Source organism: Tupaia chinensis, unplaced genomic scaffold, assembly GCF_000334495.1.
Source record: "Tupaia chinensis unplaced genomic scaffold, TupChi_1.0 Scaffold000438_1, whole genome shotgun sequence".
In the NCBI taxonomy this organism is placed as follows: domain Eukaryota; kingdom Metazoa; phylum Chordata; class Mammalia; order Scandentia; family Tupaiidae; genus Tupaia; species Tupaia belangeri.
This window is the reverse complement of record NW_006159943.1, coordinates 1,265,022-1,288,071: the sequence shown is the minus strand read 5'-3', so window position 1 is coordinate 1,288,071 and position 23,050 is coordinate 1,265,022. Positions and strand designations below refer to the sequence as shown.

General features: G+C 47.1%; 1 protein-coding gene and 1 pseudogene across 1 annotated transcript in view; one reads left to right on the top strand and one right to left on the bottom strand.

The window, feature by feature from the left end:
* PRCC (proline rich mitotic checkpoint control factor) overlaps positions 1-23,050 on the bottom strand; it is a 37,163-nt gene that overhangs the window by 13,405 nt on the left and 708 nt on the right. Inside the window, exons 2-4 of the mRNA XM_006155210.3 lie at positions 22,912-23,030; positions 2,662-2,709; positions 1-131 (exon numbers count right to left, since the gene is read on the bottom strand). The exon at positions 1-131 is cut by the window's left edge and continues 454 nt beyond it. Of these exons, the coding sequence (XP_006155272.1) occupies positions 1-131; positions 2,662-2,709; positions 22,912-23,030 (298 nt within the window). The remainder of the gene's footprint in view (positions 132-2,661; positions 2,710-22,911; positions 23,031-23,050) is intronic.
* On the top strand, positions 8,335-9,315 carry LOC102478903 (cytochrome b5-like; annotated as a pseudogene).

The window sequence follows — 23,050 nt, the reverse complement described above, 5'->3', positions numbered from 1 at the left end:
TTAGATTCAGAGGGGCCATCCGAGGGTTTCCGGGAGAAGGCATGGGGCAGGAGCAACCTGTTAGTCTCTTTCACAGTCAGGTTTTTAGGTTGGGGAAGCAAGGCAGACAAACCAGTCCCCTCGCCGGATCCCTGATGAGCCCAGGTTTGGAGGAGAAGGGAAGAAAGACGACAAGGGAGATTGTATGTTACATACTAGTGACATCGAGAACAGGCATGAACTCCAGCCTAAAACCTCACCACCCTTGCTGCTTCTTACCTCCATCCAGAGGCCATCTGATCTGGGCTCGACTCCTGCTACCTCTGGCCCTTCCGCTGGCTGCTTCTCCCCAACGAGAGGCCAGCCCTCTTCATGGCTCCATCCCAACCCTGCACCACTGCCTGCGGCTACAGAGTCTTCCCCAACACTGCGTCTTCAGCAGACAGTGCTCTTGCTGCCACGTCATCCTTCCTCCCCAAAAGCCCAGGACCGAAGGGTCCTCTTAACATGGGAACCCTCTGCTTTCTTTAGATTGCTATCCAAAGTCAGGAACAAAAGACACATCCATACTGTTCTTGCTCCCCAGCCGTCTTGGTGGCTGCTCTTGGTTGGGGACTGTCCCACACCAAAGGCAAGAAGACGGCGGTCACAGGTGACTGTGAGGAAGACAAGAAAGTTGCTGGAGTCGATCAACTCTCGGCTCCAACTAGTTATGAGAAATGGGAAGTATGTGCTGGGGTCCAAGCAGACTCTGAAGATGATCAGACAAGGCAAAGCCAAGTTGGGCATCCTTGCCAACAACGGCCCAGCTTGGAGGACATCTGAAAGAGTCCTATGCCATGTTGGCCAGAACTGGCGCCCATCGCTGCTGCGAAAATACTACTCAGCTGGGCACGGCGAGTGGGAAACACCACAGGGTGTGCACACCGGCTATCACGGATCCAGGCGATTCCGACACCATTAGAAGCACGCCAGAACAGATCGGTGAAAAGTAAACCATGCAACATTTTTCTTTAATAAAATTTGCCAGAGCTTTTTAAAAACAAAACACATTTATGTATTTCACGTATATTGCTCCAAGTCCCCTGCCCTGTCCATGGAGAGCCTTCATCTGGTACATTCATTTGCTGATGCCAGGTCAAGCATTCAGCTTATCAACTTGTAAGCTAACTGGTCCCACCACTCAGAGTTCCTATTACTCCTAAGAATCTCTCAGATCCTGCTTTCTGGGTGTTCAAAGGCCAGCTTGGCCCAACTGCAGGGCTGAGGGAGGTGCCAACTAGAAAAAGGAGAATGGATTAAGGTTGCAGAGCTAGAGTACCAGTGTCTTCCAGCTCTCCCAGCCAAGAGAGGCCCAGAACCAACATGAGATTCTGTGTCAAGCAGGGCAGACAGAGCTGTCCATCCGGGGCGGGCTCCTCTCCCTGCCATCTGTGTTTGCAGACTGGGTCAGTCCAGCCTGGCAGCCCCTGAGGCCCCATCTTACAGGACCCAGGGTAAGGGGAGAAGGAGCACGTCTTCAGACTACTTTCCAGATGACACCTGGGGTCACACTTGCACCCCTTTGCAGAACTGAGTCCCACTCTGCCTTCACAGCTCAGAACTTCTCTACCCACCCCTCTCTCCCTACCTTCTGGAAGGTTGCTCTTTATTCAGGGGGGAGGGGGGGAGAGGGGTACTTTCAGAGCTGGTCCACCTCCTCCAGGAAGGCACCCTGGTAACAGGATGATGACTGGCCCATTCAGTCTCAGCACGTCGGCCTCTTCCATGATTCCTCCCGCATCACCCACCCTGGCCAGTTATCTTTCTGACTTCCGTAGGACCGTGTTGTATGCCCTCCCAGAGGTGAAAATGACACCCTAACAGAGTGAGGAACAGGGGCCGCTTCGGCATCGCAGACCCAAAAGAGACAACCGCCTTACGACGGCAGGACTGTTCTGCTTCCCTGAGATGTGATCAACATAGGTCAGAGCGTACAAGCCGCCCAGGGTGGAGAGCGCGGGCGGGGGCCGGCACAAAGGTACTAGGATGAGAAGAAACAGGGAGATCACCCACCAGCCCCGCAGGCCTTCTGGTCTAACTCAAGCACAGCAGCCTGAAGCCAGGACCCTATGGTCAGACCGCCTCATCAGAACCCAGCTCTGCCTCCTCTACCCCCTAGTGGCTGACTGTGAGCGAGTTCCTGGTTTCCTCATACGTAAATTAGGGCTGATAACCCATTCTAACTGCGGCGCTATTAGGAGGATGAGATCGATTAAACTCTGACAAATCAGAACAGTGCCAGGTATGCCGTGTTATTTCAGTGGATCTTCCAGGTTAAATAAGAGACAGAGAGAAGGTGAACAATTTTTAAATATAAACACTCCCTAACATCAATTTGACCTGTCTCTTTTTTTCTACCCTCCCTAACTAATCCGTGTACCTGAGACGGAGTGAACCGAGCTGAACCACGATTCACCTCCCCACCGCGGCCTGTCCTCCAGGAGGTGCCACCACCACGCTCAGGCTAGGAGCAGCGGAGAGGGAGGGACGCAGAGACCTGCAGTTGGGAGGGAAACCTGACCAAACCTCACAGACGTGTAAACTTGTGCTGATTTAAAGCTGCTGCGCACCCCAGGTCCTGTCTTTCAGAAAACAATTCGGGAAGAGAAGAAATGGCCTACAGCATGTCACAAAGCTTACCTGAAGGACAGTTTTCTTCTTGGTGGGTTCATCTTCCTCGGAATCTGACTAAGAGAAAAAGGAATGGAGTGAGGCCTCATTGTTTCGGGGCAGTGGAAGAAACATTCGTATTAAATACAACAACACGTGAAGGGGGTGCCTTGACCTCCTTCCGGGCGCTCATTCCCCTGCCCTCAGACTTGTGGCACGGTCTTCCTGGTGTCAATTTCCACTCTGCTAAATTAAAACTTGCCTCCATTTGGTTCTTGGTGAAAAGAAAAAGCAATACCCATTCTTCTTCCTATAAATCTGTCTCCTAGAAGACGAATGGGATCTGGCCCACAATCTCACCCAATCTCAGCTCCACTTTTAAAACCACTTACACAGACTACATAACCACTGGGCTGAGGCGCTCCTGGGGGATTACGTGGTGTGTTAACTACTCTTCTGTGAGGCATTAAAGGTCAATGCCACTGAGAAATCCATTCCCTCTCTGAGTATGATCTATGGTCTGCCAGACTGAGTTGTTCATGTCCAAGAGGAAGGCAGGCAAGTGATGACGGTGAGGGCTTGACAGTGAGGGCTTGGGGCAAGACAGGAGGTGACCCGTCCTGTCCCTCTGATTCATCAGGACTGTTTCTTTTTTAAGAGAGATTTTTGGTACAAGCCACGTGCACTCCAGGAGAGACAGAACTCGCAGGAGAGACAGAGAGACAGAAAGTGAGAAATCACCCCTTGGGGGGATGGCCATGTTGCAATGCCTTCTCCTTCATTCTCCTCTTGGGATCTTGGGCACGCACGCACATGTGCCCGGCGTGAGTTTTAAGCCACTGGGTCTGGGACGCGAACCGCGGTCGACTACGTGGGAGTCCAGTGATGTAACCATTATGCCATCTGGTGGTACCCATCGGGACTGTTTCTAAGACAAGTTCTCACACTGAAATGTATCTAAGCTTTAGCTCAATAGCAGTTCCTCAGCATCTTTAAGACTAGGAAAAATACAAGCATACGTACAAAGAGTGAGCTTTAATGTTACATTAAAAAAAAAAAAAAATTACTTCCCAAACCAAGAAAACACTTTCCATTTGTTCCCTGGGTCTTGGTTTGGTTATCTGTAAGACGATGAGGCAGAAATCCAAGATCATCTCTAGGATTCTATACAAATTCAGGTCACATGCCTGTCTTTCTCAACTGACTCTCACGTCTCACAACTCTCTCTTCAAATTGTTCTGTAATAAGGATCTCTCAGGACCAGCAGTTAGCGTAATGGCCATGTCACTGGACTCCCACGTAGTCGACCGCGGTTCGCGTCCCAGACCCAGTGGCTTAAAACTCACGCCGGGCACATGTGCGTGCGTGCCCAAGATCCCAAGAGGAGAATGGAGGAGAAGGGATTGCGGTGTGGCCATCCCCCCTGGGGGGTGATTTCTCGCTTTCTGTCTCTCTGTCTCTCTCTGTCTGTCTGGTGAGCGCACGCGCTCTATGGCAAAAAACCTCTCCAAAATAAAAAAGGAATAAATGGATAAAGTTAAGTAATTATTTTTTAAATAAATAAATATTTTTTTAAAAAAAGGAAGAAATTCTGGGGCTGGCAGGTGGAGTGGTGGTTGGGGATGCTGGACTCCCATATGGCCAACCATGGTTGGTGGACCTGGTGGTTTGCTTTCTCACTTTCCCCCTCTTTCTCACTCTGTTTCTCTCTGGTCAAATTAAAAAATAAAGTTAAATAAAATCATTCTTCAAGAAAAAAAAAACTACTATAAAAAAAAAGGAAGAAATTCTGCCATTTGCAATAACATGGATAGAACTGAAGAACATAACCTAAGTGAAGTAAGTCAGGTACAGAAAGACAAATACTGCATGTTCTTATTCATATGCAGAATCCAAAATAACTGAATTCACAGAAGCACAGAGTAGAAAGGTGGTTACAGAGCCTCAGGTGTGAGGGTAAGGGGAGACAGTGGTCAAAGGACAGATGCAGTTTCAGACAGGAGTAGTTAAGCTGTTCTTTTGTGATCTGCTGCAAAGCCTGGTGAATATAGTTAATATCATATTGTACATTTCAAAATTGCTAAGAGTAAATTTCAAATGTTCTCACCACAAAAAATGACTGTTTAGGGACCAGCAGTTAGCGTAACGGCTATGTCGCTGGATTCCCACGTAGTTGACTGTGGTTCACGTCCCGAACCTGGTGGCTTAAAACTCACGCCGGGCGCGTGTGCGTGCGTGCCCAAGATCCCCAGAGGAGAATGGAGGAGAAGGGATTGCGGTGTGACCATCCCCCCTGGGGAGTGATTTCTCGCTTTCTGTCTCTCTGTCTCTCTCTGTCTGTCTGATGAGCGCACGCGCCCTATAGCGAAAACCTCTCCAAAAAAAAAAAGACTGCTTAGATGTTAATGATTAAGAAGTAATGGATGTTAATTAGTTTAATTATTCCACACTGAGGTTTTTGCTATAGGGCACATACACTCGCCAGAAAGACAGAAAGAGTCAGAGACACAGAAAGCAAGAAATCATCCCCCAGGGAAGATGGTCATGCTGCAATCCCTTCTCCTCCATTCTCCTCTCGGGATCTTGGGCACATACATACACACACCTGGTGTGAGTTTAAGCCACCGGGTCCGGGACTCGAACTGCGGTCAACTACATGGGAGTTCAGCGACATAGCCATTATGCTAACTGCTGGTCCCCATTAATCTTTTTTTAAAGAATTATCTGTTGGGCTGGCTGGTGGCATGGTGGTTAAGGTGCCGGATTCCCACATGGCCAACCACAGTTCAAGTCCTGGACCTGGCGGCTTGCTTTCTCACTTTCCCTTTCTCTCTCCTTCTGTCTCCCTAGTCAAATTAAAAAACTAAATAATAATAACAAATAAAATTGAATTAAATTTTAAAAAAGAATTATCTGTTTTAATTTATTAATTAATTTTATTTTAATTTGACCAGAGAGAGAGCCAGAGGCGGGGGGAAGTGAGGAAGCAAGTCACCAGGTCCGAGACTGGAACCGTGGTCGGCCATGTGGAGTGTCCAGTGCCTTAACCACCATGCCACCTGCTGGTCCCAATCTTTTCTTTTCTTTTTTTAAGAGAAATTTTTGCTATAGGGCACGTGAACTTGGGGAAGAGACAGAGATAGACAGACAGATAGGAAGCGAGAAATCACCCCCCAGGAGGGATGGTCACGCTGCAATCCCTTCTCCTCCATTCTCCTCTCAGGACTTCGGGCACGCACGCACATGCACCTGGCATTTAAGTTTTAAGTCGTCGGGTCTAGGACTTGAACTGCAGATAACTACATGGGAGTCCAACAACATAACTATTATGCCATCTGCTGGTCCCTGTACTCATAAATCTTAATATCACTTTGTACCTCATAAATATATAACTGTAAATCATTAATTTACAAAAAAAAAATTTAAATCCCTTCAAAGCATTCACTGTTTCCTGCATTTGTGCTCTCCTCCACGTAAGCCCTGTCCCTCCCCCGTATGTCGCCTGTCACTGCCACCTCGTTCTCCCTGTCCTCTCTGACGAACCTCACCTTGTTCTTTTCACTCTGCGCCCCGACATCACTCACTTGTGGGAGGTGGCCTGTTATGTCAGTTAATTTGTACGTGCTCTGTAAACGGGACCTTTCTCATGTGTGCTTATTCGGACAGCAAAGGCCGAACCGTAACTGAACACTGCTTTGGTGCCTGGGAGCCTTTCACCGTACTAACCGCTGCCAGATGAGTATTTATACCCCAGCAAGGTGCTACTTTATAGTCCGTTCACTCTACTCCCCGAGGTTTACTCCTGAAGGCAGACATGTGCTCACAGATATGTATACATCAGCTCCACTTGCTACTGAAAGTTTTTAGATTAATTAAGATTTTTAGTGAATCAATAAAATGTGGGGAAAAAGGGGCATGGGAAATGACTGGCAGTATGGGAGGAGGATGGGAAATGGCAGATGGGGAGAGGAAGGGAATCAAGGGGGAAATAAAGCAAAATATATAAGAAATAAGAAATGGAAAAAATTATTTGTTGACAATAACACCTATGATAATATCCTTTATTAAGCCAATGGACAGTGTGTTCTGGATGGAAAAATCTCATTTTTGTATACTGTACTGATGTACAGTAAATGTAAATTAATTAATTAAATGAAAAAATAATAACAGGATCAGCGGGTGGTATGGTGGTTAAGGCACCAGACACTCCCACGTGGTCGGCTGTGATTTGAGTCCTGGTTCTGGTGTCTTGCTTTCTCACTTTCCCTCTCTCTCTCTGTGAAACTCTCTCTGGTCAAATTAAAATAAATGAATGAATAAATAAAATTAAGTAATTTTTAAGGATAATAATAAATGGAATTAAATAAATAAATAAACTTTAGTATATATTTAAGAACCAGGTAAGGGCCCTCTGTCTTGGTAACTGAATGTGGGGGATAAAAAAAAGGGGAGGCAGGGAAAGGACAACCATCTACTGAGTACCTACTATACAGGCAGGCAACTTGCTCACAATTTTCATTCAACCCTTACGATTTTTCCCCCTAAAAAATTATTTATTTATTTGTTTGTTTATTTATTTTAGTTTTATTAGAGATGAATAGAGTAAGAGAGAAAGAGAGAGAGAGGGAAAGTGAGAAGCAAGCAAGCTGCCAGGTCTGGGACTCGAACCACAGTCGGCCATATGGTAGTTCAGTGCCCTTAACCACCATGCTACCTGCCAGTCCCATGATCACATTTCTTTTTGTTATGTTTTGTCTGCTTTACTAGAGGGCAGATGCACTTGCCAGGCAAAGAGGGAAAGTGCTAAAGCAACCCCCAGAGGGGATGACCATGCCACAATCCCTTCTCTTCCATTTTCTTAGGATTTTGGACACTCACACACATGCACCAGGGTGTTTTTCAAGCCAATGGGTCTAGGAATCAACCATGCAGTCAGCCATGTGGGATTCAGTAGCCCTAACCTCCACACCACCAGTTGGCCTTACAACTACATTTCCAGATAGGCTTTAATCTCAATTTTACAGGTGAGGAAAGTAAGGCTCTGAGAGGTTAAACTATGACTAGGACATAGAACCAGGATGTGCCTCAGTTCTGGCTCTGTGCTTCTGCAGTGGTACCACGATGGGCTGTCTGTCTCTATTCAGGCCTGAGAGCCACAGTGACAACACCACACTGAATGCCACATAATACAGCTGGGGGAGCATGAGGCACCAACTGAGGAACACCAGTTTGAGTCAGCTCTGCCACTTAGTGGCTGGGGAATCTGGCAACTTAACTCACAAACCTGAGCTGGAAATCATACTCACCCATGTCACAATCATGCTGTAAAGACCGCAGAGTACCGACCATGAAACTGAATATAGTCTAGGGCCAGATGATGGCATGGGGGTAAAATACAACACTCTGTGAGGCTGACCCATCTGGAAAAATTCCAAGTGCATGTCTGAAGACCTTCCTGAGTATGCTATGAGCTGGGGCTCGGCAGGCCGAAAAAGACTGTGGCATGAAGACCCTGTTGGGAATGTCTTTGTGTCTTTCATTCATGTAAAAAATAAACTTTAAAAAAAAAATAGTTCTAATCCAAGTTCAAACATTATTATTCTCAGCAGGGTGCCCAGACCCTGGCACCCGTTGGGACCAGGAGGAATGTCCCAGGCCAGCTATCTGAGATGTGCTCTCCGCTCCACCCGGCTCAGCTGGGGGTGCAGGGCCTGGCTCGCTGCAGACCAAGATGGCCGAGCAGTCAGACAAGGCCATGAAGTGCTATACCTTGGGAGAGATCCAGAAGCATAACCACAGCAAAAGCACCTGGGTGACCCTGCACAAGGTGTACAACTTGACCGAATTTCTGGAAGAGCATCCTGGTGGACAAGTCCTGAGGGAACAAGCTGGAGGGGACGCTACTGAAACTTTGAGGATGCCAGCCACTCTTCAGATGCTCGAGAGCTGTCCACAATGTACACCACTGGGGCGCTTCATCCAGAGGACAGACCAACGAGTACCAAGCCTCCAGAAACTTACTGCTCTTGAGGCAAATTCCAGCTGGTGAACCAATCGGCTGATCCCTGCTGTCTCCGGCTGGCTGTCGCCCTGATGTATCGCATCTACGTGGCAAAAGACTGGAATCTACTTCAGCTAACCTTCACCTGAAAAATGCTTTTAATGTCTCCCCTTTCCTCCTTTATTAGAAACAAAACAAAAAGAACTGTTCTTTCTACTCTTGAACTTTTCAAGTGTGCCTTTTCATTCATCACTGATGAAACATCATTGATGTTTTTCCACTATGTAATTTACTTATTATAAGCATGATCCTTTTAAAATATATCTGGCTTTTAAAACAGGAAAAAAAAAAATTATTATTCTCTCTAGCTTTCCAAAATGTCAAACTCAACCAAGAAAAAAGCTTTAAGCACACAACGTCGACTCATTCTCCACCTTTTCTCTGTGTTCCAAACTCCCATTGCCTCTAAGTGTTCCTGACGATCTCCCCTGCAGCCTACCACACAGACCACCTCACTATGGGGTATACAGGTTTGCACAGAATCCCTGGACACATTTAACCATCTCAGGCAACAGATCCGATGGAAACAACCTGAAGACAAATTCTATCCAAATTCAAGGTAATTACATCTATAAAGTTTTACAGCGTATTATTTGTCAGATCCTGTGACAACTGAGTGGAGGCAAACTGCCCCATGGCTAATGGAACTGAAGGCCAGATCAGCTGTGGGCCAAACATTCAATCTGTTTTAATGTCACAGATTGTTCCCATTGTACTGACAACCTGTGTTTAAAATGTAAAGGCACAAAAAAACCTGCATGAAGACTTTAAAACACCCTGTTATTTCTGGATTTAAAAGACTGCTGTGTGGGACCAGCAGTTAGCGTAATGGTTATGTCGCTGGATTCCCACGTAGTCGACCGCGGTTCGCGTCCCGGATCTGGTGGCCTAAAACTCACGCCGGGTGCGTGTGCGTGCGTCCCCAAGATCCCGAGAGGAGAATGGAGGAGAAGGGACTGCGGCATGGGCATCCCCCCTGGGGGGTGATTTCTTGCTTTCTGTCTCTATGTCTCTCTCTGTCTGGCGAGCACACGCGCCCTATAGCAAAAACCTCTCCAAAAAAAAAAAAAGATTGCTGTGGCAATTACAACCATCCTTCTCCCTTTGAACATCTTATACTAAACTTCTACTGAACTATTATAAATCACCTCATGACATGCACTAAATATGACAGACTCCCTGAAACACAGCATTAAAATAAGAACTTCACAAACGTGTGAAGCCCCGAAGTCCTTGTTTAGTCATGGTTACTCATCTTTGACGGAGAAGCGAAGTAAGTCTTCACCTCTCAAAGTTGACAATCAAGGCTCAGAGCCATTGAACAACCTACCCACAGTCACAGCAGAAAGCAGAGGGGACTGGGAGTACAGAGGAAAGGAGGGCCTGAGGGGTGGACACTGGCACAGCAGTTAACACAAAGTTCTGCCAGGTTGACTCACATGGAAAGGTTCCAGGTTTGCACCCAGAGACCTCCCTGAACATATCAGGCATGGCTGTGTCCAGGATCTAGGGCTGGCAGGAGCTACAGGAAGATGGTAGCTACAGGGACCCTACTGGGGGTGCCTGTCTCTCTGTCCCTCTTGCTTATGAAAAAATAAATGGATAAACTTAAAAAAGGAAACAGTGGGGGGGACCAGCAGGTGGCATAGTGGCTAAAGTGCTGGACTCCCACATGGTGGACAGTGGTCCAAGTCTCAGACCCAGACACTTAAAACCCATGCAGGGCACATGTGTGTGTGTGTATGCACCCAGAATCCCAACAGGAGAGGAGAGATGGGACTGTGATGTGGCCATCCCCGCTGGGCAGTGATTTCTCACTTCCTGTCTGTCTCTGGCAAATGTATGTGCCGAATGGCAAAAAAAGAAAAAAAAGTAAACAACGAGGGACCTGCCGCTTACCTCTTGCACTAACTTCATCCAACTTTGTCTAAGAGGGGGTCAAAAAAAGGACCTCATTAGTTCACTGAGGATGAGGTTTAGCTGCCACTCAAAGCACTTCTGGGCATGTGGGAGTCTAACAGAAAACCAACAGGAAAACACAAGGAAAATATAGTAAAAATGTATCCAAACACAAAAGTAAATTTTAGTTAAGAGCACCAGGACACAGAGACAAGTAATTCAAATGCTAAAAGATGTGTGGTTCATTGCCCAGTCATACTGGAGGTGGAGCATGGATTATAGCTATCTTGGAGTATTTAGAAGGAAATCAGGGGCCAGCAGGTGGCCTGGTGGTTAAAGACACTGGATTGTCGCATGTGACCTCTGCTTGAGTCCTGGATATGGCAGCTTGCTCTCTCGTTTTCCCTTTCTCTGTCTCTGTCTGGTCAAATTAAAAAATAATAACCAATAGAATTAAATAAATAAATAATTTTTTTAAAAAGAGAATAATAGGAAATCAACTCAGCTTTTATGTATGGAGAACTGGGCTAGAGACAAACAGCTTGATCTAAACATTTGGGATTTAGTTCAGACACTGCGGAGTGGTGGTCCTCAACCTTCCTGGCACCAGGGCCTGGCCTTGTGGAAGATAATCCCTCCATGGTGGTGGGGGGGAGTGCCCTGAGATGACCCAAGCACACCACATCAACCATGCACCCCATTCCCACCTCTACCGCACTGCAAACACAATGAGACCATCACACAGTAGAGCTCGTGCTCCCTGAGAACGCAGTACCACCGCTGATCCCACAGCGGGCACAGTCCAGGTGGCAATGAAAGCTACAGGGAGCACTACAAACGCAGACAAAGCCTCGCTCACTTGCTCGCTCACTCACTCATTGCAGACCCTCCACCGTGTGGCCTAGCAGGCTGGCACCAGTCTGCGGCCCTGAGGATTGGGGATTCCTGATATAGAGAACTTCCCTAATGGTGAGAGATGTGAAAGTATTTGGTTTTTGGCTTGTTTTCCCTCTCTATTTGCTATAGGGCACACATGCTCACCAGAGAGAGACAGAGAGAGAGAGGGAAAGTGAGAAAGCAAGCCTCCAGGTCCAGAACTTGAATCACAGTCGACCAAGTGGGAGTCCAGAATCCCAACCACCTCGCCCCAGGAGTATTTTTTTATTCATGGAAAAAGAGAGTTAACATAAAATTTACCATTTTAACTTTTTTTAAAAAATTTAATAATTTTATTTAACTTTACTTATTTTAATTTGACCAGAGAGGAAGAAGGAGGGAGAGGGAGAGAGGGGGAAGGGAGGGGGGGAAGCAAGCCGCCAGGTCCAGGACTCAAATTCTGGTTGTCCATGTGGGAGTCCAGTGTCCTTAGCCACCACGCCACCTGCCAGTCCCCCATTTTAACTTTTTCTGTTAAGATTTTTACCATAGGGCAGTGGTGGCATGGTAGTTAAAAGTGCTGGATTCCCACATGGCTGACCGTGGTTTGAGTCTCAGACCTGGCAGCTTGCTTTCTCCCTTTCCCTCTCTCTGTCTGATCCAATTTAAAAAATAATAACAAATGGAATTAAATCTTTTTAAAATAATTTTACCATAGGGCACATGTACTAGCCAAAGAGACAGAAAGATAGAAAGTGAGAAATCACCCTCCAGGAGGGAGGCCCATGCTGCAATCCCTTCTCCTCCATTCTCCTCTTGCGATTTTGGGTATGCACATTCATTCACCTGGTATGTTTTTCAAGCCAGACAGGTCCAGGATTCAAACTGAGCAGTCAGTCCCAAGGGATCCAGTGCCTTAACCACCACACCACCTGTTTGCCCCATTTTAACTATTTTCAAGTGCATAATTCAATGGCACTAAGTACATTCTGCAACCATCACCACAACCATCTATTTCCAGAACTTTCTCATCATCCCAAACAGAACCTCTGAACCCATTACATAATAACTCCCCATTCCCTAACTCCCTTGGTAACCTCTATTCTACCTTTTTTTTTTTTTTTTGGCAGAAAGCACATGGACTTGATGGAGACAGAAGTCCAGGTCCAGGAGTCGAACCATGCAGTTAGCCATGTGGGATCCAGCCACCTTAACCACCACGTTAGGGACTGGCCCTATTCTACTTTCTATCTCTGCAAATCTGCCTCCTCTAGGCCCCTCGTGTAAGTGGAATCTACAATATCTGCCCTTTCATGACTGTCTTACTTTACTTAGCATAATTCCTTCAAGGCCTGTCCATGCTGCAGCATGCACCAGAGCATGTATCAGAATTCATTCCTCCACAGGGCTGAGTAATGCCCCACCGGACACGCACACATTTTGCTCGTTCATCTGCTGAGGAACACTTGGGCTGCTGCCACCTTCCAGCTACTGAGAGCGGTGTTCCTGTGAACAAGGGAGTACATGTATGTTTGAGTCCCTGCTTTCAACCCTTTGCATCCAGGAGTGAAACTGGTAGATCATATGGTAAAATTCAATGCGTTTTAAAATTTCTTTACTTTTTTTTTTGCTATAGGGCACACGTGCTCACAATAAGTGGGGGAAGAGGAGTGAGAAAGTGAGACCAGTCCTCCAGGTGGGATGGCCAGACCACAATCCCTTCTCCTCCATTCTCCTCTGGGGATTTTGGACATGCACGCATATGTGCCCAGTTTGATTTTCAAGCCTCTGGGTCCGGGACTTGGACCACACAGCCAGCCAAGTGGGATCCAGCATCTTAACCTGCACACCACCTGTTGGCCCTATTTAGCTTTTCTCTTTTTTTTAAGATTTATTTATTTATTTATTTCCATTTGTTGTTATTATTTTTTAATTTGACTGGAGAGAGAGAGAGAGAGAAAGGGAAAATGAGAAAGCAAGCCACCAGTTCCGAGACTCAAACCATGGTCAGCCATGTGGGAATCCAGTGCCCTTAGCCACTACACCACCTGCTGGCCCCCCATTTAACTTTTTTTTAAAACGATTATTGATTTAGTCAGTTGGTTAGTTTAATTTGCTACAGGGCATGTACACTCACTAGAGAGAAACAGAAAGGAAAAATAAGAGAGCAAGCTATCAGGTCCGGGGCTCAAATGATAGTTGGTCATGTGGGAATACTGCACCTTGACCACCACACCACCTGCTGGCACCCTAACTTTTCTTTTAAAAAAATATTTCTCGGGAAAACCAGCAGTTAGCATAATGATTATCTCGCTGGACTCCCACGTAGCCGACCGTGGTTCGCGTCCCAGACCCGGTGGCTTAAAACTCACGCTGGGCACGTGTGCGTGCATGCCCAAGATCCCGAGAGGAGAATGGAGGAGAAGGGACTGCGATGTGACCATCCCCCCTGGGGGGTGATTTCTCGCTTTCTGTCTCTCTGTCTCTATCTGTATGGCGAGCATACGCGCCGTATAGCGAAAATCTCTCAAAAAAATAAATAAACTAAAAATATATATATATATTTCTCGGGACCAGCAGTTAGCGTAATGGCTATGTCACTGGACCCCCACATAGTCGATCATGGTTCGAGTCCCGGAGCCAGTGGCTTAAACTCACGCCAGGCGCATGTGCGTGCATGCCCAGGATCCCAAGAGGAGAATGGAGAAGGGATTGCAGCATAGCCATCCCCCCTGGGGGGTGATTTCTCGCTTTCTATCTCTCTGTCTGGCGAGCGCACGCGCCCTATAGCAAAAACTTCTCAAAAAAATTTTTTTTTCTTTCTCCAGGACTAGTAGTTAATGTAATGGCTATGTCGCTGGACTTCCACGTGGTTGACCACAGTTCGCATCCCAGACCCGGTGGCTTAAAACTGACGCCAGGCGTGTACGTGTGCATGCCCAAGATCCCGAGAGGAGAATGGAGGAGAAGGGATTGCACCGTGGCGTATTTCTTTCTTCAAGCAAGAGAATGACAGGCACCCTCAAAAGGGTCTTCATGCTGCAATCCACCCCTAGTTTTAGCTGACCCAGATCGCAGGCATACACATGCCCATCACACAGAGGTTCCTGGATACGAACCAGGGACCTTCTCATGTGGATCCAGCATCGTAGAGTGTTTTGTTACGGCTGAGGAGCTATCGAACTGTTTTCTTCAGGTATGTATTAAATGGAGGTGGTGGGATCAACTCCTAGAGTACTGAAGACCATCACATGGCACTCTGAGTAGGCCTGTCTATTAGGCCTTGGGCAACATGGGGGCACCCAGGGCTGAGAGAGTGGGCTGGACCAGAACAGGTGCACATGGTTTGGACACACAAACTGGTTGTGTCCCTTAGGAAACTACTGTATCTCGGCATAGTGGTTAAGGCACTGGACTCGCACATTGCCAACTGTGGTTTGATTCCCAGACCTAAGGCCTGAAACTCACAGAGTGCATGTGCATGTGTGCCCAAAATCCGGGGAGGAGAATGGAGAAGAGGAACTGAAGTGTGGCCATCCCCCTTAGGGAGTGATTTCTCACTTTTTGTCTGTCTGTCTGTCTGTCTCTCTCTCTCTCTCTCTCTCCAGCGAGTGCACATACCCTATAGCAAAAAATTTCTTATCAAAAACAAAAACAGGGACCAGCAGGTGGCGGTGTGGTGGTTAAGGCGTTGGACACTTCCACATGGCCGACCAGGGTTCAAGTCCTGAATCTGGTGGCTTGCTTTCTCACTTCTTCTCTCTCTCACTCTCACCCTCTGTCTCTCTCTGGTCAAATTAAAAAAAAAAAAAAAAAAAAAGAAATAAATAAAATAAAATTAGAATAAATAAATAAATAATATATTTTTTTTTAATTATTGTATTTCAAGGCCAGCAGGTGGCGTAGTGGTTAAGGCACAGGACTCCTACACGGCCAACCACAGTTTGAGTCCTGGACCTGGTGACTTGAAAATCACACTGGGCGTTATGTGCATGTGTGCCCCAAATCCCAGGAGAATGAAGGAGAAGGGATTGTGGAGTGGTCATCTCCCCGGGGAGGTGATTTCTCACTTTCCCTTCTCAGTGTCTCTCTCTGGAGAGCGCATGGGCCTTATGGCAAAAGCCTTTGAAAAAAAAAAAGGAAGAAAGAATTGTATGTCTTCTTGGCCTTACAAGAACCTGAACTTCAGTGGGCCACCACTGTCCTTTCTGCTCCGGCTGCCAAGAGTGACAAGACACACCCCACCTAAGACTGCTGAGCAAGAACGGAAACAGACATTTTCCATTAGGCCAGGTCCAGCGGGATCTGCTAATCTATAACAGCCTCATTCCCTGCGGGAGCCTCGCTCTTATCTTTCCAGCCTCTGGTTCTGAGACTCCCTCTCCAAAAGGCAATCACTAGCTGTCAGGGCTAGGAGCCAAGGAGGAAATAAGGGCCCAGGAACAGACTCCCCCAGGGCTCCGACTCTAATCACTACCACTATTAGCCCGATTGGCTAAATTCATCAACATTTTTTACTCTTTGGTCTCAAGTAGCTTCTGCTTACATCTGTCCTTTGGTTAGGATATCACTTTCTCCCCTATTTTGCACTCCTCAGTGGGTTACTTTCTGATTCTGGCTGCCCATGGCTCCTCCTGTCTTTTCAGTAGGCACCAGGATAGACAGAACCACCACATCTGGGTTCAGATACAATCTCTGCTACTCCCAAACCGTGTGACTGTAGGCAAATCACCTGTTCCCTAACCTCCTGCTTCCTTCTCCATAGGCTAGACATATGTGCCCAGCACAGCATCAAGTATTAGGCAGGTGCCCCACAAATGCTGGTGCACATGTCCATCCTCTTCCAACTCAGGCGGAAACTGCTGAGTCCACTGCAGCTAACTCATAATTACTTGGTTACTAAAAATTACAAAAAATTAGCAAAATCTCAAATGTCAGAGCTTCAAACTTTCCACTGAGTAAACAATCTGAGAGTAGTAGTAATGCTAATTCAGATAACCCTAAAATTTGTTTGCTTTGGAATAGATAGTGTTTGGCACAGAACTTTTTTTCAAAAATAATTATTTAATTTTATTTATTATTATTCGATTTTTTCTTAAGAGAGACTTTTGCCACAGGGCCCGTGTGTTCGCAGGAGAGAGAGCAAGAAATCACCCCCTAGGAGGTATGATCACACTGCAATCCCCTCTCCTCCACTCTCCTCTCGGGACTTTGGGCATGCACACACACATGCGCAGCTTGAATTTCAAGCTGCCAGGTCTGGGACTCAAACTGTGGGTCGACTATGTGGAAGTCCAGTAACGTACCCATTACACCATACACTGGTCCCTATTATTCAGTTTGATCAGAGAGAAACAGAGAGGGTGAGAAAACAAACCACTAGGTCTGGGATTCAAACCACTGTCATGGTGTCCAGTACCTTAACCACCATGCCACCTGCAGGTCCCAACACAAAACTCTTAGAACAGACTTATTCTTCTAATTTTATGTCTTTATATCTTAATTCCAGAAACCAGTATCCTCTAAGCCTATGCAAACAACCAATATAACTTGAGTAAGAGCAAGAATGGTAAGAAAGGGGGCCAGCAGATGGCATGGTAGTTAAGGGTGCTGGATTCCCACATGACAAACAGGTTTGAGTCCTTGGACCTGATAGCTTGCTTTCTCATTTTCCCTCTGGTCAAATTAAAATAATAATAATAATAATGATAAATAAAGTTAAATGAAAAAATTATTTTTAAAAAAATGGTAAGAAGGGGAGGGAGCGGATAACTACTCATCCCATGGAATCATTTCTCATAATTAAACGCTAACAATTTATCTGGAGAGAACATTTGGTACTACTCCTGGTTGCAGATGGCTGGATGACTTGACCCCAATGAAATTGATCCAATTCTCAGGGCTAACAGGTGGCATGGTGGTTAAGGCACTGGACTCCCACATGTTCGGCCACTATTTAAGTCCCAGACCAGGCAGTTTGCTTTCTCACTTTCCCTCTTTCTTGCTGGTCAAACTAAAAATGATAATAATAATCGGGACCAACAGATGGTGTAATGGTTACGTCGCTGGACTCCCATGTAGTTGATCGTGGTTCGAGTCAGCAGACACATGTGCATGTATGCTCAAGATCCTGAGAGGAGAATGGAAGAGAAGGCAGTGTGGCGTGGCCATTCCCCTAGGGGGTGATTTTTTGCTTTCTGTCTCTTTCGAGAGCATGTACCCTATAGCAAAAACCTCTCTTTAAACAAGAACAGAAAGAAAAAGAATGAACCAAATGTACAAATAGCGGCTGTGTGGCTCTCCAACTGCTCTCCAGCTCCTGGTACCAGGCCTTCCTGAGGTCCTACAGTGTAGTCATGACGCATTTAACATTTCCACTAGCTTGAGCTGGCTTCTGACACTAGAACCAATGAAATCTAAGTAATCTCTCACCTGTGCTGCCTCCTGGGTTCACCAAGTAAACAGCACCATATCCTCCAACTGTCTGAGCCAAGAGACAAATAGGATCAACCTTGAATCCTCCCTTCACATGTGACATCCGATCAATCCTCTGTTCTTAGCAGTTCTACCTCCTAAATATACCTTGACCCTCCAGGTCTCTACCCTGCTATCCTCTTATCCAGGCTGCGAGCATCCTGCAGACTGGCTCTGCCGGGCTTGCTCCCTCCAAGTTTCTCACCACTCCGTGATCAGAGAATTCCTGCTCAGCCTTTACGGCTCTTCACTACCCTAGAAAGACGAAAGACCTTGGCCTGGTATCCAACGCCCACCACTACCAGGCCTTGGCCTGGCTCAAGCACCATCTCACCACCACTCTCATGTGCTCTAACACTGCGCCTTACTAACAAGGTTCCCCAAAGCAACCTCACTCTGTCTCACCTCCAGGCTTTTGTAATTCTGTCTCCTCTGCCCAGTGTGGTCCTCCCCTCTATTCCCTTTCTCTGTCTTCCTCCTATGTACCTGTCTCATCTTTATTTAGACACTTCCTCCTCTGAGAAGCCTCCCAACCTCTAGAGACTGGACCAGTGCCCGGCAGGTGTGCTCCCAGGGCACCAGCTCTATCATGGTGACTTGACCTAAAATCTCCCCAGAACAGAAGCTCCTCCTAGTCGGGGTCTACATGTTGACCACTTACTGTGCTCTTAGCTCCAGGCACAAAGCAGCTTATACTAAATGAATGAATGAATGAATGGGTTCAGAGTTAAGTACTTGCACTTCAAACACCAACTCTAAAGGAAAATTATTTGAAGGAACCTAATTCATTCCTTCTAACATGCACTGAGAATCTACTAAGTGTAAGACTAAGAGGGGCTCAGAACTGGAGGGGTCACAGCTCTTTTAAAGACAAAGGTCAGCTCAGCCGTGGTGGCCCAATGGTAACATGCAGCTCTGCAACATTGAAGGCAATATGGCCAACCACAGGTTTGGATCCTCAGTCAACCTGGAACACTCGACATGCACACGGGCACCCCAGATCCTCACAAGCTGCAGAGGGGTCAGCAGCACGACAAGATCCTATTTAGGGCCCTGTGTTTGTCCAGCGTGTGTGCGTGCTCGCTCTCCCTCTCTCTCATGTGTGCACACACACATTATCATGAATAGATTAAACTTAAAGAGCCAGCCTCGGGAACCAGCAGTTAGCGTAATGGCTATGTCGCTGGACTCCCACGTAATCAACCGCGGTTCGCGTCCCGGACCCGGTGGCTTAAAACTCACGCCGGACGCATGTGTGTGCGTGCCCAAGATCCCGAGAGGAGAATGGAGGAGAAGGGATTGCAGCATGACCATCCCCCCTGGGGGGTGATTTCTCGCTTTCTGTCTCTATGTCTCTGTCTGTCTGGCAAGCACACGCGTCCTATAGCAAAAACCTCTCAAAAAAAAAAAAAAAAAAAAGAGCCAGCCTCTGGGACTAGCAGATGGTGTGATGGTTACACTGCTGGACTCCCATGTAGTCGACCACGGTTCGAGTCCCAGACCTAATGACTTAAACTCATGCCAGGCATGTGTGCATGTGTGCCCAAGACCCCGAGAGGAGAATGACAGAAAACGGAATGTGGCGTGGCCATCCCCCTGGGGAGTGATTTCTTGCTTTCTGTCTGTCTGTCTCTCCAGCAAGCACACACACTCTCCAGTGACCCCACAGCAAAAATCTCTCTTAAAAAAAAAAAAGAGCCAGCCTCATAGCACAGTGGTTAAGAACTGTGCATAAGGGGGCCAGCAGGTGGCACAGTGGTTAAGGCACTAGATTCCCACATGGCCAACTGCGGTTTGAGTCTCAGACCCAGAGGCTTGCTACTCACGATGGATGTACATACCTGTGTGCCTAAAATCCCAAGAAGGGAATGGAGGAGAAGGGATTGTGGAATGGCCATCCCCCCCTGGGGGGTGATTTCTCGCTTTCTCTGTCTCTCTGGTGAGCTCACATGCCCTGTAGCAAAAATCTCTCTAAAAATAAAAAATAAAAAATTGTGCATAGGGAGCTGGATCCCATATACCTAACTACAGTTCAAATCTCATCTCCCATCCTGACAGGATAGAGAAATGGAGGACAAGGGATTGTGGCATGACCATGCCCCACGGTGGGTGGGAGGTGCTTTCTCTTTCTCTGGCAAGTGCATGTATCCTACTAACAACAAAACAAGAAATTCAGGGGCCCGCAGGTGGCAGGGCAGTTAAAGGCGCTGGATTCCCACTTGGCCAGCTGCCTTTTTTTTGTTTTGTTTTGTTTTTTGGAGAGGTTTTTTTTTTTTGCTATAGGGCACATGCGCTCACCAGAAAGAGAGAGAGAGAGACAGAAAGTGAAAAATCACCCCCCAGGGGGGATGGCTACGCAGCAATCCCTTCTCCTCCAGTCTCCTCTCAGGATCTTAGGCACATATGCACACACGCCCAACGTGAGTTTTAAGCCACCGGGTCTGGGACTTGAACCGCGGTCGACTACATGGGAATCCGGCGACACAGCCATTATGCTAACTGCTGCTCCCCCTAGAACTTGTTTCTAAAAAAAAGGAGGGCAGGGGCTGAGCCAGCTGAGTGGAAGAATTTTACTTTAGTTAACAATGTCACTATTCACCCCCAAAATGCAGTGAATTATCCTAAGGAAGGAGGGACACTTAGGAGACCTCAGAATTTTCTGCCACTTCAGCCAACCAACAGGCAAGATTCTACAGCCTTACCAGCAAGTTTTCCTAAGGCTACCGTGTGAGAGCTAGAATGAGCCTTTCTACTGTCACTGTGGAGGGAGGCCGGCACCGGCAGTGACACTTCCCTATTCATCCCCCACATCACTGTTAGGCTGATATTGGCTGGGGAAGAAGAACAGGGTGAAGAAAGAAGAGAGAAAAGAGAATGCCAGAAAATGGACTTTCCTTTATCTCATTGGGGGGCCTTTCTTTGTCCCAGATTAAATCGAGGCCTAAGTAAGTTCCAGTGGAGCAACAAAGAACTGATATTGGATCCTAAACTTAGAACTGACAGACTCGAGTGAGGGAAAAAAGTGGGAAGTGATACAGAAGAAAGTTTCAACAAGATAGGGAGGGAGATTCTGGGATTTCCTTCCATGAAAAATCTTTACTTATTTGAGTTCACTCACTTAGAAGGTATTTTTGGAATATTCAATATATGCCTGGCATTGTTTAACTACTAGGGATGTAGCAGTGACAAATAATAAGAAGAATAAAAATCTCTTTTCTGGTGTCTATGCATACCCTTTAGCAATTGTTAATTTATTAACTAACTAAAATAAAAACGAGATAACCTCTGCCTCCCTACAGTTCATATACTAGTGGAAAGAGAGAGGCAAATGAAAAATAAATATGAAATAGTGGTGTCGTACAGAAAAATTAAAAAAAAAAAAAAAAAGAAAGGAGAGTCGAGAGTAGGGGGTGACGGGAGGTTGCAATTTATTTATTTATTTACTTACTTACTTAAAAGTGAGAAATCAGCCCCCTAGCAAGGATGGCCAAACCACAATCTCCTCTCCTCCATTCTCCTCTCAGGACTTTGGGCATGCATGCACATGCACCCAGCATGAGTTTTAAGCCACTGGGGCCAGGACTCGAACCCGGAGGTTGGCTGTGTGGGATCCAGCCACCTTAACCTCCACACCAGCTGACTGGCCAATAATTTAAACAGATACGCTAAGGAAGTCCTCGCAGGGAGGATGCCTTGTGTGCCAGGACTCAAATGAGGTGAAGGAAAGAATGTAAGGATACCTGGGAAAAGAAACTGAAGATACAGCAAGTACAAGGATGGAAGTGGCCTTTCAGACGTCAACTTCTTCAGGACAGCAAGGCAATAAACTTCTCCCAGAAGGTTAGCAAAGGGGAGGCCGGAAGTGACCAATGAACTTCTCAGAGGAGACAAAGGAAAGCACCGCACAGTAATTCTACATCCTTCCTTGCCCCTCCAATTAATGTCTTTTTTTTTTTAAGTGTATTGGTTTTTAGTTTTTCGTGCATGCATGTGAGGGAGAGAAATCATCCCCTGGGGGATGGCCACACCCCAATCCCTTCTCCTCCAGTCTCCCCTCAGCACGCACACCCACCCAGCATGATTTTCAAGCCGCTAGGTCTTGGACTCTCAAACCAGGCAGTCAGCCATGTGGGATCCAGCGTCTTAACCTTCACGCCTCCTGCTGGCTCCAATTTAGTCTCCTTTACCCCCAAAGCCCTTGATCCAGAAGGGACCTTGTGTGCTGCTGTCACATGCAGAAGCTTGGCTGCCTCTCCTAGAAACAGTACCCAACTACCCAGATACACCAGAGGCGAGGTTTGAGGTTCAGAAAGACCCAGTTATGTCATCTTCGCCTTGCTCTTTACCAGGTAACACCCTGCACACTGGACACTTGTGTCTCACCTGTGAAAGCTGGCATGTCATCTCCCAAAGTTCAGTAACCACTGCAGAAAAAGGCCTGGCAAGTGATCTGCACCCAACAAACGTGCAGTTTCTTCTCTAACTCCCTTCAAAAACAGATTCTAAAATTCCCATCCTTTCCCTAGAGGCCCTAAAGCATTTCTGCTCAGGGGCACAGAAAAAGGCAGGTCCCAAGAGTGGGGCCAGGGCTCAGAAGTCCTGACTGCTGTGATTCCTTCAGGGGCCAGATTTCCAGTTCTGTCTGGGAAGAGGGAAAAAACGCAGCCTGAGATGAAGATGCCACGAGGGGGAGAGGAACTGAGCATCCCTAGGCCTAGACTTGGGCCTGTAAATGCCAGGTGATGATACGTGGCTCTTCTGCAAGGGAGCCCAACTTGGAGAACCCTGCATAGGCAAACACCCGAACTCCCCAAGCTGACCAACTTCGGCTCAATCAATTACACTGTAAGAGGATTCCAGTGGCTTGGAATGGTCGGAGTTTATAGGATGGAGTCCCATCTCGCAAGTCCTTCCTACAGCTGAGCTCAACCCCGACAGTCAGTTTGGGGGTGCCTTCCCTGCATACTCACATCGCCCTTATGCAGCTCCGGCGCCGCGATCTTCACCGGCTCTCTCCTCTTCTTTGGCTTGGGAAGCCCCAGAGGGGGCCCGGCACCGCCGATAGGGGGGGGCAGGCTGAGGGCAGGGCCTCGGGGGGGGGGGCGCCCC